General features: G+C 38.7%; 1 protein-coding gene across 22 annotated transcripts in view; it reads left to right on the forward strand.

The window, feature by feature from the left end:
* The window catches only part of nrxn2a (neurexin 2a), a 402,488-nt gene that overhangs the window by 85,807 nt on the left and 297,870 nt on the right, over positions 1 to 18,811 (forward strand). For 19 of the 22 annotated variants that reach the window (XM_037545872.1, XM_017698739.2, XM_037545881.1 and 16 more), the window contains 3 exons: positions 2,636 to 2,665; positions 2,905 to 2,943; positions 13,520 to 13,534. The exons of 1 other annotated variant lie outside the window; for it this stretch is intronic. In XM_037545872.1, the coding sequence (XP_037401769.1) occupies positions 2,636 to 2,665; positions 2,905 to 2,943; positions 13,520 to 13,534 (84 nt within the window). The remainder of the gene's footprint in view (positions 1 to 2,635; positions 2,666 to 2,904; positions 2,944 to 13,519; positions 13,535 to 18,811) is intronic. 2 more of the 22 variants (XM_017698733.2, XM_017698736.2) reach the window with 2 other exon arrangements.

Raw genomic sequence — 18,811 nt, forward strand, 5'->3', positions numbered from 1 at the left:
TCACTAGTGAAAAAATTGATGCATTATAAAACGAAAACTATGACAAAGTAGTCCCTGAACTGTAAAGCAGCTGAAATCCTATGTTATCTCAAAACTATAGCAGTTGGTCTCCTCAGTTCCCAAACACTTACAGGGTGTTGTTAAAAGAAGAGGTGATGAAACACAGTGGTAAACATGACCCCATCCCAACATTTTTGGAACGTGTTGTTGGCATCAAATTCAAAATGGGCATATATATCTATCAAAAAACAATAAAATTTCTCAGTTTCAACATTGCTGTCTATAGTATTTGCTGTCTTTGTAGTATTTTCAATTAAATATAGGGTTTAAATGATTTGCACATCATTGCATTTTGTTTTAAATTACATTTTTCACAGTGTCCCAACTTTTTTGGAAATGGGGTTGTATTTTGAAGATATTAAATATAAGATAATCCACTTGCATAAGAAAGAGGGAAAGGAAAATAATTGGAAAAAAACAGAAGTCTCCAAAACTAGAATTCTAAATTTTCTTAAGACATATAAAACATTGTACATATGGACAAGTGCTCGAGAAGAGGCAATTCAAGAGGCTAGAAATGCCCAGCCCAGCACTACTCCTACATGAATCATGGAGAGGGGGTAATGCAGGAGTACACAAAATACATGGAGAGTAGATACTACTAACCACTAATTACACTTCTAAGCCCATCCTCCTCAGACACAATTACTCTAATAAACACAATTACTCTAAAAACAACAATAACTTCAGCAACAATAATTGTCCCTTTTAACCCGGGAGTGTGGTGCATCCTGAGAGCCACTTTATGTGACCATACCCCCAGTGCTTCTCATGGCAGCATGGCAGAGAAGAGAAAATGGAACTCGAAGTGGAATGGCAACTGTGCAAGACCTAGTAGACCACCAAAATTGTCACTGTCAGATAATCAGTACTTAAATCTTTCATCTTTGAGAGAGAGGAAAAAATCAAGCTTCAGATCTGAAAAAAATCCACAGCTGTTTCTGTCCATCCTCCCACTGTGAGAAGACAACTCAGTGTTCAGTGTAGAGCTGTAACAAGAAGTATTACTGAGAAAAACAATTTACTGAGAAAGACAATAAAGAAGAAAATTTGCGCTAGAACTCTGGAACTGGACATCTGAGATGTATAGTAAGGTTTTTTGCAGATGTAGAAAAATATCCCTTCAGATTTTTTTGAAGCACTGAAAGCAAGTGGACACTGAAAATGTAGATTTTGTTTCTGTTAAATATGTTCTCTGCTTTTTTCCCTGAATCTGAAAAATGAATAACCTGTTTTTAATTGCCGTCTGGACTTAAAATTAAATAAATAGGGTGACTTTTTAACAGTACTGTTTTTTGACAGAAATACTATATCAGGGAGGTATCAGGGAGGGTCTCTGAGGTAGCTGAGCATTTTGCTTGATGATAGGTGAGCATGGAAGGATTTCATACTATGATACTATTGATTAATATTATTTTTCTCCACTGGCTGGTGCATGATGACATTTATACAAAAGACGTTTTAGAGTTTTGGCAAAAAGCATTACATTTTGATGGAGGATTATGGATGTGATGTGTGTTATGATGAATCATGGGCATGTGCTAGCAGGGTAAAAAAGGTCAATATTTCAGTTCTGTTCAGACTGTTCAGATGTTTTTCCTATCACTCTGTGTTGTTGATCCTCTACTTTGTTTACTATCATTATTAACAATAACAAGCTGGACTATGACTATTAACTGAAAAGCATGTCCTTGGTGGTTCGGATCACTTTGTTTGCTCATGGGAATTCAGATCCTCTTTTAATATTGACCTCAATATTGTTCATCCATGTATGGATTAGTGTTACAATTCCTCTGGTTGTTCATTTTGTATGGAGTACTTTTGTCCTGCTCAATGTCATTAATCCCAGGAAACAACAACTGCACGATGATTACAGAATGCAAACTGCTGGATAATGGCTTGCGCTTTTTTATTTATTTATTTTTTTCTGGGTAATTGATGGTTATGTAGCTGCCAAGGAGCTGACATTATTACAGCACTGAATCAACTGCCAAGCTTTTGTGTGTTGGTGAGAAGCTCCAGTTTGTCTGGGCAGGTTACCCAGCGTGTCCTGCACCAGGCATCAAGTAGGCTGGGGCGGGCAATTAATCTTTACTTTTTATGAGACATTCCCCCTACTACTTTTTGATCTCTCTTTGCTTTTTTTCTTTTACGAGACTGTGGCTTTCAAATGCAATATTTATGGTTGCCACTGCTATAGCATATAAAACGTATGAACGAAGGAATGCTGTCTGCCAAACACTAAATATGTGCTCCATTAGGAAAAAAAGCATTTACGCGTGCAAGTGCCCTTGGGTGCTTGTGCCAACTGAAATGCTTTTTTTTCTCTCTCCCCCCACCCCTCCTCACACCTCTTCTTACTCCTCTCCCCCTGATGAAGTGTGTGTTTGTTTTCTTTACCTCCCTCCTCAGTTCTTTTTTTTGGTTTTTTGATTCGGCATCCATGTTTGCCTCAGGATGTCTGTCACAAACTGCAGTCAAACGTTGTGACAATGCCTTTTGTTTTTTACTCCCGTGCCTTTTTTATGACCCTCTTTTTTCCTTTTTCTTCCTTTTTTCTGTTCTTTCCCTCAAGGTCTGGCGCACCTGATGTTAAAGAGCCAAGGTATGGGCCCACCCCTCCCTCCTTTCCCTCCTTTTCCCTTTTCTTTTCCTGCTGCGTCCCCCTTTTTTTTAACGCTCAATCCATTCCTCCCCTAAGAAAAAAAGTCACCTGTTTTGCTTTTCGCCTTGTCTTCCCCTTTTCTCCCTCCCTCCCTGTGCCGTTGGTTCGGTGTCCTCTCATTCTCTGCTGTTTGTGTGTCCTTCATGTGCGTCCCACCCCTGTCCTGTCCACTGGCCCAGCCCCAGGACCTGCTCCACTGATGGCCACTGCAGCTGCAGGTAACGCTCTTATGATCTCCCTCTCATGCTGGTTTGGTCCTGCTGTGGGGCAGCTTCGTGCTGCCCAGAGAATGACCAGAGCATCACCTCTGTTGTCATTCTAGTTGTTTGGCTTTCCGTTATCTAATTCACTATAAACGTGATAAGGTGCTCTATTACACAATGTGATTGTTCAAATGTGATTTTTTTTTTCTTTTTTCTTTTTTTTTCTTTTGGCTAACTTTTTTTGAAATGTCAATCTTGCTTGATTTTCCTTTGCTATACACAAATGGGAATGCAAAAACACCACCACCACCAATAACAACAAAAGAAGATTGATACGCACGTCCTGGGATGGTCTACTTTGTGTGTTTTTCAACCTCACATGATTTTGCAATCAATGATGTGACACTGCCTAAAAGCAGAACTATTTTCCCCCAAGAGTTATTGTAAGAAAAGGCATCAAAACACTTGAGCGTGCCACATTTATTTAACAAATTTAGATTGATCATGCTTCCTGTCTAAAGCAATAACTGAATGCAGCTTGATTCGAGAGCTGCTAACTGACTTGTCAATCTTCATTACTTATAGTGATTACAGGAATACGTGAGATAAGCAGGGTTTCATAATTACATAATTAGTAATGACTGGCTTATAAAACCCATACAAGGGTATGTGGCTTCATTAAGATGATAAATGATGTATTTAGATATCTCATATCTATAGCTGTTGAAGTAGTTTCTTAAAGTATACATTTTCACACACTTTTCAGAAGAGTGAGGGCATTGAGGTTGATGAGATTACTTTTAAACGATGTTCTCTCAGAATTCATTAAAACATTTTTCAGATTATGTGACTCATGTTAGGTACATATTTAACTGCAACCAATTACCAGTACATGCAGTTAGGCAGTGAATTTTTTCTTGCACACATTTACCATTTTCTGTGATCCAAATGAGGGGCGTGTATCCAGAACATCAGCATACATTGATTCTCTGCCCACAAATGTGTTTTTCCTTAGAAACTGTTCTGACACAAATAAATGCAAATAATGCAACAGACGAAAAGTGCAAACAACACTAATAATATGCCATAGTATTAGTGACGGGTCATGGATGTTTTAGTCTCAACTGAAAAAACATAAAACAGCGCACCATTGATCAGCTCTGTCCATCTGTTATTTTTGAGGCAGTGAACATACAGTTATGGCTGGACTTTTGGGGATAGCCTTAGCCTAACGTGGTGCCATGCTTCTCTTTCCTCTCGTACCACCTAAAAAGCTGCCTAAATTGGTCAGCTGCATCTGAAAACAACACCGTCTGGGACTTGTGCATGAAACAAGCTGTGGACCAGCTGCTACTGAAACATGAATGACTGTAATATTTAACAAATTCCAGCAGTGTCTGACGGTATGAGACAAATGACTTCAGAAATTTAACAAAGCCGAAGTTGGTTTCTTATTGTAATTTCCTGTTCCACCTTAAATAGTAAAGCAGTTTTGTTCAGGTGCCTGTATAGGTGCAAAAATGTAACTGCTGCTCCATTTAAGGTGGAACAGAAAATCTTTAGCCATATTAACATATGTTTATCTATATATTGTTTAGCTTTCTTTTTACTGTCTAGAAAAAATTAAATACAACTCCATTTCCAAAAAAGTTGGGACACTGTGCAAATCATTTAAACCTTATGTTTCACTCTAAATAGTACACAGACAACAAATCAAATGAAATTTTGTTTTTTGAAAAATATATGCCCATTTTGAATTTAATTCCAACAACATGTACCAAAAATTGAGAGAGGGGCAAAAAAAAGGCTGGTAAAGTTGTGTAATGCTAAAAAAACACCTGGTGGTTAATTGGCCGCAGGTCAATAATGTGTTTGAGTATAAAAGGAGTATTTCAGAGAGGCTGAGTCTTTCAGAAGTTAAAATGAGGAGTAGTTCACCACTTTGTAAAAGACTGCACAGGTAAGTAGTGCAACAATTAAAAAATAATCAAATAGCAAAAAACTTGCTTTTCATCATCTGTAGTACATAATGACATTAAAAGATCTCTGTATACAAGAGACAAGGCCAAAACACATTTTCTGGCAATGATTTTTGAGCCCTCAGGTGGCATTACATTAACAACAGGCATGATTCTGTAGTAGAAATCACTACATGGGCTCAAAAACTTCTGAAAACTGCTGTCTGTGAAAACAGTTTATTGCTACATCAACAAATGTTAAAAAATTAGCTTTTTTTAAAGTTAAAATATGAAATGCAAAGAAGAAAGCATGTATAAACAGGATTCAGAAATACTGACACCTTTTCTGGGCCAGAGCTCATTTAAAATGTAAAATTGTCCTTAGCCTTTTTACGGAAATGACGAGAAGCTCATGTACCCTCAGCGCCAGAGGACTTGCTGTCTCTGGCTTGGTGGTGTCAAGACATGTCTAACTTGGACTGCTTTGAAACAGCTGGAGTTTTGTCCCAACGGAACAACCACATACCGGCATCTCGCTTTCTCGCTGCGAGGCTGGTCTTTTTGTAATGTTGGGGAGCGATGAGGAGGCAGACACATATGCTGAGATGAGCAAGATTTATTATGGGCAAATCCAAAATCAGTGTCAAGACAGTCCAAGGTCACAGAGCCAACACTGAGAAAAGGGGCAAAGAGAAAAGAGAAAAGAGGGACACACATAACTCAACTAAACACTGACTAGAAACAACACGGAAGCTGGAATAAACAAAACACCACAGGAGAACACAGTACACAAGAATACATCAAACAAAGACCAGCGAGAGACTAGGGAAAACACAGGGCATAAATACAGGGATACAACGAAGGTTAACAATGCACAGGCGGACAACACAGTGAGAACAATCAAGGGCAGTGTCAAGAAGCAAGGGGGCAGGACAGGGAAGAATCAAAACAAAGAAAGCACATGGACAAGACCAAAACAAAACAAAAGCACATGGATGACTGGGAGGGGCCAATCATGACAAGCAGTTGGTCCTCCTCAGTTCCCAAATGCTTACAGATTGTTGTTAAATGAAGAAGTGATGCAACACAGCAGTAAACATGCCATTGTCCCAACTTTTTGGAGCATGTTGTTAGCATCAAATTCAAAATGGGCATATAGTTTTCAAAAAACAATAAAATTTGTCTATTTGAACCTATTGATGTGTTGTCTTTGTACTATTTTCAGTGAAATATAAGTTTAAATAACTTGCACATCAATAAATTTAGTTTTTCTTTACATTCTGCACAGCGTTGCAACGTTTTTAAGAAATGGGTTTGTATTTCAGATTTACTGTGTTGCTAATAGTGCTTCTTAATAAAGGTCTAAACACCCAAGAATAATAAGCCATTCCTAACCTGCAAAAATAGGTTTTCTTATTAATCTTAATATACATAGTGATACACTATATGGACAACAGTATTGGGACACACCTGTTAATCATTGAATTTAGGTGTTTCATTTAGTCCATTGCCACAGGTGAAAAATCAAACACTTAGCCATACAGTCTGCTTTTACAAACATTTGTGAAAGAATAGGACTGTAATAGAATTCAGATTCCTTTATTTATCCCAGGGGGAAATTGCAGAATGCCAGTATTGCAACAAGTTTGTGAAATTTCTTCTGTCCAGGATATTCCACAATCAGTTGTGAGTGGTATTGTTGAAGAATGGAAGTGTTTAGGAACCACAACTAGTCGAAATGGAGGACCACATAAAGTTACAGAGCAGGGTCACCAACAACTAGTGCATAAAAGTCACCAACACTCTGCTGACTCAGTAACTGCAGAGTTCCAGATTTCTTCTGGCATTAACATCAGCACAAAAACTGTGCACCAGAAGCTTCATGGTATGGCTTTTCATAGCCAATGAGCTGCATGCAAGCTTTACATCATCAAGCACAATGCCAAGCATTGGATGGAGTGATGTAAAGCTTGCCACCACTGGACCCTGTAGCAGTAGTAATATGTTCTGTGGAGTGATGAATCACACTTCTCTGGCAGTCTGATGGACAAGTCTGGACTTGGTTAATATCAGGACAACTTTAGCTGCCTGACTGCAGTACCAAATGTAAAGTTTGCTGGAGGAGAGATAATACTATGGGTTGCTTTTTGAGGGGTTGGCTGTTTGTCTGAAACTGGAACAGTTTGGGGAAGGCCTTTGTCTGTTTCAGTATGAAGGTCCATAAAGGTGTGGTTGGGTGAGTTTGGTGTAGAAGCATTTGACTGGCCCACAGAGAGCTCTGAGCTCAACCCTATCAAACAGCCTTGGGATAAACTAGCATAGAGATTTTGAGGCAGGCCCTCTCATTGTCTGCCCTAGCAGATGCTATTCTGGATGTAAAAATTTCAATAGACACACTCCAAATCTCGTTTAAAGCCCTTGCAGAAGAGTGAAAGCTATTATAGCTGCAAAAGGGGGACCAACTCCATATTAATGTCAGTGGATTTAGAATGGGAAGTCCTAAATGCACCTGTCCCAGTACCTTTGTCCATGTAGTGTATATATTAAAATTGCTAGAAATTTACATTTTACTGTCATATTTAGCCATACCACTCACTAATTGCAGCTAATCAGAATTAGGCAGGTTGGAAACAGAGTTTCAAAAAAAAATACTTAACAAAATATTAAATAATTATTCTGATGAAAACTGAGCTGTGTGCTACTGTTTCCATTAGTTTAGGATTTATAGCAAAGTTCTCTAAAGTTTCTTCAGCCTAGCAACAGTTGCTCTGAACATTTTTGTGAGTGAAGGATGGACAGGACTAATCCCACACTACCATTCAACATTGAAAATGATCATGATATGTAGGTCAATATTTGGTCTTACATCAAATGCTAAAGGCAAGATAACCGATCAAATTTAAAGTTGCCCTCTTCTGTATGAATAGAATACATTTTAAAATATTTTATGGGAAAAAAGCTTGGTTTGAAAAATATGACTTCCAAAAAAAAAAAAAATTCAAGCTATGTTTGACATAAAGCATTGAAATATTAGCATTACATCTGTGCTATGGTGGTACTGCCTAGAGGAAACCGAAGCTGGTCTGTTTTTACCTTTAGACATTGATCAAGCCTTTTAAGTGTAAATGGCAAGGTCCTGGGGTCTGCATTTAGCTGAGGCAAAGTCTCTGTGGGTGATGGCCAAAGAGATGAAGGCATCAATTCTTGAGAAAGGAGAAATGGTATTAATTACTGTAGAAAGAAGAAGGCTTTGACCCAATTTGTGATTGGACCGAATGAAACAATATCATATAATTTGAAAAGACACAAAATAAAAACGCTTGTCCAAACAACATCCACAACATCAAATCAAAAGAGAGTGCAAAAGCGACTTCCCAGCATGTTGGCGATCCTGCCTGGCTTTAGAGCAGAAAACACCATGTCTGTCTTGTGCTATTGCGGAAGACTAAGAGAAAGGGAAACGAATGCAGGCTGGAGCCACTTTAGACTGCTGAAGGGACTGGCTCATTTTTCTCAGCCTGGCCCCTGGCTGTGCTGCCAGATCAAACGCTGCTAGATTGATCAGTCTGAGAGAAACACAGGCTTATTTTTTCTTCTTCTTCTTTTTTTATACCTGTTCTGTGGTCTCCCTTTGAGTAAAAAAATGGAAGGATTTTTAGGTGCCGTTTTTCCAATACATTGCTGCAGTGCCAGGATTTGGAGCTTGTTCAAGAAATCAGAAAAGGAAGTGAAGGAAACTACTGACCTTTGCAAGACAACTTTCAGTAAACACAAATCAAACTGGCAACATCGGAGATTTCCAAACAAATAATTGATTTGTTTTGATAGCACAAATCCATAGTTGTTTATTTTGTTTCTTAAAATCTCCTTAAACACCCATGACCATCTGGAGAATCCAGGCTACCATTCCTCACTCCTATAACTGTTTCTGGATTGTTTTCCATGTAGTTACAGAATAATAAAACTTAGAGTGCAATAAGCCTGGGCATCTAGCTGTGCATATTTAGTCAAAATTGATTCATCCCTGCCCTAGATTTGCACTCAACTGAAGCACGAAGAAAAGGCTGATAATCGTAAGACAAATGATTATCATAGATCATATGAGTTGGAATTTCTTCCTTGGTTAATTGAATGTGTTTAGTGAAATTTATGTATTGCTCAGGGGTGCGATCCCGTGTATGCTGGGATTATTCCATAGTGCACTGGTTGAATTTAGCTCCCCCTCTACATTGAAAAGTAAAGCTAACCCTTTTAGTCATGAAGTGCTTTCTCAGTCTGTACAGCTAAATGTCAGTAATTTGGAAAATCTCTCATCTTTCTGAAGCCTGTGGCAGGCAGTGGTGCCAAGACCATTTACTTCATAGTAATCGTATTAATGTCAGGCAGTAGAATTTTTTACTTACATTTACATTCATTTATTTATTTAGCAGAAGCTTTTATCCCGAGCCACTTAGAAATGCTCCCAGATCGTGAGAAACATCACTCTTTTGTATCAAAAGTTTGCTCCTATCAAAGAGTATTCTTCTATATAAAAAAGCTCTTTTATAGATATCAAAGTCCTGCAACCCTCAGCGTTGTCAGACTGCCTCTGCCTTTTGCTCTACCATAACATAACATTGCAATTACAGCGTGACAGGCTAATGTTGAACCCAGGTCGTCCTCATTGTTTTGCACTGCTCTCAGTTGCTAACCCTGACACAAATGTTTACAGCAGAGCAGACATCTAACAAATCATTAAATGATATGTCTGCCTCAGATAGCAAATTACCGAACTGCCAGTGCTGAAATGCTACTCAATTGCACACTGCACTTAGCCTATCGCTGCCGACTAGGGCGTCATAAAGAGCCAACTCTTTTAGCATTCTCCACAGCTCCAACTGAGGTAACGCTCTTTATTTTTTCATAAGACTTCCACCATTAGTGAGTGCAGAAAAGTATGAAGCGCTCTGAAAGATGCCTGCAATTATCTGCAGATGAACAATAGTTTACTGTCTCTGTGTGGACAGCTACAGAACACCTGTCCAATCAATGCATCTTCCCATCTATCTGTTTAATTATTAACCTGTAAATGTTACGTGGACTCATACCTATAGCTTTTCTCATTCTCTCTCTGTCTCTCTCCTTGTCTGTGTTCATCTCTTTCTCTGTTTTGCCCTCTTTCCATCTCTCTTTCTCATAACAGGTGGATTAGAAGTGAAAAGCCAATGTTGTTGTTTTTTTTCCCTTTTTCTTGAAAAAGCACTTGTTTACTGCAGGACCTGGCGGAGCCTTAAAGCCCCTTGAGTCCTAGTGTGAGAGTGACCTGTAGGGTGTGTGCACTGCTGAGGGAGCAGCTGCTGGAGCTGATAGGGAGGGCTAGTGAAGGGAAGTTGGCTAACTACAATGTGTCCCTCGTTCAGCTGCATATGGAGCATGCTTTCTCTGCTTGGGAGGGAGCCACACACTTATTAATTCGAGTGAAGGAATTGGTTGGGAGAGGCAGAATATTGCAAAGAAAACCTTTGGTTCTTTCAGAGGTGCAAATGTTTATCTACTATTACTGAGTATATGGGAGGTTTTGGTAAAAAATGAAATTATTGACAAGCATTTATTAAGATTGGGCCTCATTCACCATGATGTTCTTTTTTAAAAAGAACGGCATATTCACAAGGATTCTGGTGTTCATTCATTTAGGGGACACACACACACACACACACACACACACACACACTAGAGCACAAAGGCGTGAACAATTCTGTGGTTTAAGAACACGTCATGAATCTGATGAGACCTTTTTCTTAGGACCTATCTAAAGAACAAATTTAAGAAAAAGCTTTGGAAGTTATTGGTGAATCACGCACGCTGTCTTTCACATATGTAACATCTTAGTTGGCAACTTTATTTCTACAAAGGAAAGACCTAATTGCACCTGGTTATTTCATTTATTTTGAGTATCAGGATTACATCAGGATAGGAACTATTTGTTTAACTATTTGTTGTAACTTCCATTGTTATGGAAAACAGGGACAATGCAACAACAAAACCAGGCATCAGTAAAAACACACCATTAGAAATATTAATGTGTATTTAGAACAGTTTTTAAGGTAAAATAGTGGCTAACACTGTCACACCACACAGACAACAAAGCAGCTGTTATTCCAGTAATGTTATCACTTTGTTTACATGGCTGCATGCTGCCCCTGGTCATGTACCTTCGCTGACTGAACCAATTGTGCTATGAGGCAAAGAACCTTTTTTTTTTTTCAGCGCAATCATATAAACATAAAAAAGGCTAATTTTTCAGTAACTACATGGGGTACGCTACAGCTAAATATCATGCATACTGTTGTTAAAACAGTATGTAATAGATGTTTGGACCTGCTTATGAGTCAGGCCCATTTAAGCAGGTGGTATGAGACAAATTTTAGCCAAATTTTGTGTGTAAATACATTGTCTGTCTGACCCACATTAGACAATCAAAACTCTTCAAATACATTACGTCATAATTCACATAGTCTATAACCACAACATTTTAAACAGCTGTCTTGTATCAACTGATGAGGTTTCCTCTAAGTTTCACAAAATTAGCAATTCTGTACAAAACTGCGATATTTGAGGTAGTGACCACTCAAATAGCTGGAAATGAGAAACATCAGCAGTTGGTTGTTTCGTTATGATCTGCAAATTACATGCCACATGACAATCAGCTTAAGACATTTAGTGTATTTGGTTACATGTATGATTAAAATCTTCCCAGAGTCCAGTTGTAAGCCTCATGAAATGACCAGGTGTATAGTATACACGGACACTAAAAATGGCCTTCACTGTAAAAAAAATTAAACTTGAAATGATTTAGTAACTGATTACATGGCTTTTCTTGAGTTGAGTCAACTTGAGGACACCAGGATTCACACAACTCAAAGCTCTTAGTTGAGTGAAAAATTCTCCAAGCTACTGTTTCTAGATCTGCATATCGGTTAGATAAACTAAACTGAATGTGTTTTTTTTACTCAGTTTCCCCACTAGCTGGTGCTCCTTCTATCACACAGTCCCATCTGGCATATTCTCCTCTTGGGTTTCCAGATAATGGACTGCTGTGGTATTGCTGGGATTCAAACTCACAACCTCCTGATGTTGGGATGAATTATTGCACAGCTCCACCACATGAGTTGATGCCATGCTTCAAAGTCAAATCAATAAATATTTTCTCCAGTGTATTAAACATTTGTAGACACAAAATCAGAGTTGCTTAATGTGTTTGTGAGTGGTGCAGTGGACTGAGCCATCTACCCAACAGGAAGTTGTGAGTTTGAGCCCCAGCGATGCCACAGCCATCCGTGAGTGTGTGCTCAATGTCTCGCAGGATGGTGTGGTGGAGAGAGTAGAGGAAATTGAGTGTAAAAAAAAAAACGGGTTCATTTTATTTACATAACTGAGATGCAGTACTAAAAGCATTAAGAGAACTTCTGAGTCAACTAAGAAATATTAGTAATTTTTTACAGTGTTCTCTTAGCAACACTACAAAACTCAACCCAGTTATGTCAGAGCTGTGCTATAGAAAGAGCTTCACAGCTCTGAGTTCCTGTTTCAGTCATGCTGAGGTTAGATGTATGATCAAAGCTGCATTGAATGATGAGGTTTCCCCTAATTGTCCTCACGCACTTGGAGCTCCTGTGCATCGTTGAAGAGATTAATGTGCTGAAACGTCTGCCAGATGAGCTTTCCACATCCCCTCCGTTATTCGCCAGAGAAGAATTTAGCAATATTACAGGTCTACAGTAATGCTTGGGGCTTAATTTAGGGTAATGGCTCAAAATTGATTATATATTAAGCCCATTAAAAGTTATAGCAGATCAATATTCTGTGCTTTTCATTCACTAACTTCTTGAGTAAAGAGCTTTTTCCTTCTAGACTAAACCCATTCCCATGGGTTCATAGAATTTGAAGACAGCAGAGCGCTGTGATTTTAGACAGGGCAATTTTTTCCTTCTGTGCAAGATGACTGTTGGTTATACCCTTTAAGCTTTTGATTAAGACATAAAACATGTCCAATCAACTCTCAGTAATGTTTCCTGAGGCCTTGCAGACAGATTTCCACTCATTTCCTGACTCTTCCGCCTGCTGGGCCACAATGACACTTCCATATTCAGAGTTTGCAGAGTTTTCAGAGGAAAATGAATCTTTCTCATTTTTGTGAGAAATGTGGTATGTAAATAAGTCATATTTCAATGCTGAGTAATAGAGCTATTATGTTATATAGGCCCTTTCTTGTCTCACAAACATATTTACAATACTTTGAGTTGGTTGCTTCCTTTTATGTGAAGAATACAATGATATACAGTGGTTTAATTTATGCTAAATTTGACCTCACTTTTTTGAAGACATCAAGGTGGTGAGCATGATATCCTTCTGATCATTGTGAAACAGGCTTACGCTACTGGATTTAGCCAGCACCTCAGTGCTAATGACCTTATTCTGTCACAATGTGCAATGTTTTTCCTGTCTAAAGGGTTTTGTCTGAACAGTGTGACAGAAAAGTCTACAGATATGAACATATTTTCATTAACTCTTGTTCTTTTTTTTGACGTTGGGCAAACAATGTATTTACAGTCTGTCCTGACTTTGTTATTTTTTTTCCTCTTCTCTTTTTATAGGTGGTCCAGAATCAGGTAAGAATATTTTTTCTCTGCCCACTTCATTTCTGTTTTTGACTTTTCCTTGTTTTGAGCACATTCAGAAATGGCATGCATGCATTAGCTCTTGAAACAGGCAGATGCAAGAGGCTATGGTTGGGACTGGTGTTGATTGGGCATGCAATCAAACATCTTCTGGTGAAGATTGAGAGGTTTCTGTCTTTGATTTGAAGCATTTGGCCGCACTGTGGGTCTTCTATTGTTCCACCACAGCTGCCTTCTGTGGCAACAGTGAATGATTCGTGATGTGAATTGAATTTGATTGTGGGGAGCAAATAATGCTTTTTCCATGGCTGCCTTATACCGGAACATGCCGCCATAGCGTCATTTGGGAGTGGCTTGATGGTGCTCAGAATTGGATGCTTTCATGGACTTTCTCGTAGACAGCACTGCAAACTTGCTCCTGGGTGATGGAAATGCATCTAATGCGCTTTCTGATTTCATATAACCATCTGCACACCACTGAATTTCCACTCAAATGCAGGACTTCGGTTATATTAGTGGAACATATCCACCAGTTCTTATTACACCATCAACGATCTAAAAATACAGAGGATCCTCCCAGCCAGGTGATGAATGACAAAAGCCTTGAGCCAATCCTCTTTGTAAATTACCATTTTAAGGGATTTTACTAAGACCTCAAAGATACGCAGTAACCATTATTCATGTAGGCCATCATTACCAGAGCATGAGCCTGCTCTCTATTAAGAGGTTCATGGTACTGAACTCCTTTCTTATGATATATTCTGTAATATTTGAAACAAGTCTGTGATTGTGTTAAAGAATGAATTTAGGTAAAAGCATATATTAGGAATATGTTTCAAGGAAGGGTTCTTAGCCCAAGTGTATGTATTTGGAGCCCATTAAGTTCACTACTAGGCTGTTTCTCAACATGCTGACTGTAATAAGAGTCCATGACTTCAGTTTGGCCTGATATACTTTATCATACTAATATAGGACATAACAAGGGTTTAGAATTACTGGCTCTTGCCCATCCATGGCTGTGCAATTTTGGAGCCATCCTCTAACCTGGCCATCAATGGAACAGTACCACAATGGATTGATCAGTTATTCTTTTGGGAGTGAATCATTCTGAGCATGGCAGACACTGACATGGTAGTATCATGTGAGTCACAAATAGAAGATTATTAGGTCCAGCAGAATAAAACAGGAAAAAAATATTACAAGATAAAAAACAAAACTGTCACCTTTAGATTGACCAGTGTGAGCACTAGTTCACCAACCAAAAATGTGCCTTGATCACAGTGGTCCTTTGGACAAACACTGACCGCTGATAAAAAGGTGGACTAACATGAGCTGTGCATGGAAAAAGATGAACTAGCTATGATTGTTTAACTATGAAATGTACCAACAAGAGGGGTGCGTCAAATAAAGTGGTCAATAAGTATATACAGGGTTTAAAAACCCAAACAACACCATTGTTCCTGTAACATTCACACCAGCACAATACACACCAGCATGTTGATGCCTCTACTGTGTTGAGACTAGTAAAATAATAATGGTCCTCCCATTTTAAAAAAACATTAAAAGATCAAATGGGAAAACTCCTAACAGTGTGTTACTTGTGATCAGAAAGCAGACACTCGCGGTTCAAAAACAAAGGTGAAGTTTTTCTTGGGGACAGGCCGAGAGGAGTCAAAGAACAGGCATTGGTCATATCCAGGATAATCCATACAATAACCAAGGCAAACATCACAAGATAGGGCAGGGCAAGGCAAAATCCACAAAACAGGCAGCGAGTCAAAAAACCAAAGTAAAAACCGAGTCAAACAAACCAAGTGTAGGTACCAAAAGGGAAAGTCCAAAAACAGGGTCAAGAGAAAGAACAGACAGGAAATCATATACAAAGATAATAAACACAGGAAAGACCGCTCAGTAAGCCTCAAAAGAAAACAAAACCACAAAATCACATGACCATACTACACAGCTGTGAGGAATCAGTATTCAGGTGAACTGGATCTCTGATAGGTCGATGGTGTTGTGTCCTCCATCCCGTGTGTTACGCTTTTTGACTTATGCTGAAAAATGAATGACTTACTGACCATTTTTAGTGTATCTTACATAAATCAATTGTGGCATTTGACCTTTGCACAGTATTTTATTTACATAAGATAGGTCCATCCATAAGGTTAGCAGACTTAGTAGAACAATAGGTCAGTGCACTAGTCACTGAGTATAAATACAAGTGCACAGTAAGTATATACATGTGTATGTCCATGTATATATGTCAAATTAAAACATAAAAAGTAAACCTACCCTTTCAAAAAAGCTATGGCCATTTAGCAGTGGATGAGTGGACGTTAGAGCATTCACACAGCCAGACACTCTGCTTCTCTTTATCATATCGTTCTTGTCTTGAGCCATCGCACATGTGGGTCACCTATTTTTACTGAAATATCTGCCCTTCTATTTACTGAGCAAACTCCCCAGTTAAGCCTGGCAGACTCTCCTCTGGCTTACCTGTAGAGCTACTCTAGTGTGTATTGTGCTCTCTCCTGCTTTATGGGCATGTGTGTGCGCGAGTATTGGTAGGTTATAGTGGAAAATAAGCAGGCATGGGGGTGGGGGGGAGGGCCTTATCATCGTTCAGTTCGACTGGAATAATGAAAGGAGAACTTTGTTTTTAATTAAAGTTGGACCTTTGGGCATGATTACGGCTGTAGTGATTAATCACTTCTCTGGTCCACTGCAGGGGCTGCGCAGGTTTGGCCTCTGCCTTTGAGCACCAGTGTATCAGAGATGAGCCAGTGGAGCACAGCACAGACTCATTCTGCACAGGTGCTGCTGTGGGATTAGATTCAAAGGAGTGGTTCTGCAAAAAAACTAATTTGCACAATTTTTCACTTACCCCAGATGAAGTCAATCAGCCAAGACATTTTTGTTGTCCATGTTTTGCTTCTTTACTTTAGCGCTGGAACTAAGAGACTAATGCTAACAAACACTGGCATTCAATAGTCATCCGAGTCTTTTTCTATAAATGCATCCCCCAAACATTTTTTGACTCACTCAAGCCACATGGAGGTCTTCATTAAGGGTGTACAGACTTGTGGACAGTGAACTACTGGTGTAAATCAGTGATGTGCTTCTGCATTGATTGTTGTGCCCAGCGATCTGATGATTTTCCATACCTGAACACTCGCTGTGATATAATGCAACTCAGTTTAATACTGGGGACTGCAGTTGATATGAAATGATATTGTGGAATCACAATATCAGTTTATTCTGTTAAGTAGCAGCTATTTAGCCTTTTGTTCTGACAACTCTTATTTTGATGGGCAGAGCTGGATGCACAGGTAAACAGTGTGAGCCTAGCAGTAAACAAGAGTAGCCTAGGAAGCTAGCAGTGAGAGCAGAGGGCTAGCCTTAGCCTGATTTTTCCTTTGTTTTTGAATGCCAGTTTTGAGTTATTCAGTAAAGCAAAGTTATGGACCAGCAGTAGGCTGCACCAGGTTTGCACAAGTCTTTACTAAATACTTATTTAACACTAGTTAGTTTCAAATTATCCTTTTACTTAATTTGGTTGCACCACAAATCCTTAGGTCATGCCATTCCCAACAACTAGCTAATGTGTATGTCACTTTAACTTGATGGTAACATGTTCAGAACCATCAGTAAACCTGCTGACCATGGAAACACGATGGTAGCTTGCGCTACCATTGGTAGCTTTCAATGAAAAAAAGTCCTTCATAGAGGAGAATGACAGGTACAGGTTAAACTGAATAAACCTATTTATCTGTAGTCATTATCTGTTTATTCTTTAATTGTTCCCTGAGAAAACACAGTACACAGCTTTTTAAATTACGGTTTCTGGCTAACCCACACAACAGCGGCCTCAGTTTAGACGTTTCAGTAGCTGCTGAGTCTCACTGAGGTCTTTTCTGTGCTTTCTACATTCTGTGATTTTTTTTATGGTTTCCACAGCACTGACACCTGCTTGGAAGTGTAGCTAAATGTTTAGTAACAACTAAGCTCAACATCAAAACTACAATCCCATTTCCAAAAAAGTTGGGACACTATGAAAAATGTTAATTAAAACAAAATGCAATTATGTGTAAATCATTATAAATTATATTATATTTAATTGAAAATAGTCCAAAGACAACATATCAAATGATGAAACTGAAAATTCTATTGTTTTTTTTTTAAATATATGTCCATTTTGAATTTGATGCCAACAACACGTTCCAAATAATTTGGGACTGGGGCAACAAAGACTGATAAATGTGTGTATGCTCATAAAAAACCCCTGGTGGTTAATTGGCAACAAGTCAATAACATGACTGGGTATAAAAAAAAGCATCCCAGAGAGTCTGAGTCTTTCAGAAGTAAAAATCAGGAGGGATTCACCACTCTGTGAAAGACTGCATGAGCAAATAGTGCAGCAATTCAATCATAACATTTCTCAACACAAAATAGCAAAGAACCTCTGATCTTCATCATCTACAGTACATAATATCATTAAAAGATTAAGAGAATCTGGAGAAATCTCTGTATACAAGGGACAGGGCCAAAAAGATGCATTTGCTGGCCATTATTCTCTAGTGGAATTCACTGCATGGGCTCGGGAAAAACTTCTGAGAAACACTGTCTATGAAAACAGTTCATCGCTGCATCCACAAATGCAAGTTAAAAATCTAAAATGTAAAGAAGAGACCAAATATGAACAGGACCCAGAAATACTGCCACCTTCTCTAGGCCCAAGCTCATTTAAAATGGACTGAAGTGAAGTGGAAAAGTGTCCTGTTGTCTGACAAATCAACATTTGAAATGCTTTTTAGGAAATCATGTACACTGTGTCCTCTGGGCTAAAGTCCAAACAGCTTGTTATCAGTGCACAGTTCAAAAGCCAGTGTTATTTTTTGGCAACACATGCTGCCATTCAGACAACGTCTTTTTCAGTGAATGCTTTGCTTATTTCAGGAAGACAATACCAAGCCACATTCTGCATGCACAGTGTTCCCTCGTTTATCGCGGGTGTTACGTTCCAGGACCACCCGCAATAAACGAAAATTTGCGAAGTAGGGACGCTATATTTATTTAAGTAAGTAGGCAAGTAGCATCTCAGGCGGGTGATGCTGCTTCTCGTTTTCGGTGTGTATTCATCCACTGAGTAAATATGCACTATTTACTGTAAATCGTAATATTTTATGATTTATAACATTCCTTTATTGTTAGAATTTATATTTTTAATATATTTTTATACATTTTGGTATTTTTATATACCAAATTTTA

This window comes from Pygocentrus nattereri, chromosome 16 (assembly GCF_015220715.1).
Source record: "Pygocentrus nattereri isolate fPygNat1 chromosome 16, fPygNat1.pri, whole genome shotgun sequence".
Classification (NCBI taxonomy): Eukaryota; Metazoa; Chordata; class Actinopteri; order Characiformes; family Serrasalmidae; genus Pygocentrus; species Pygocentrus nattereri.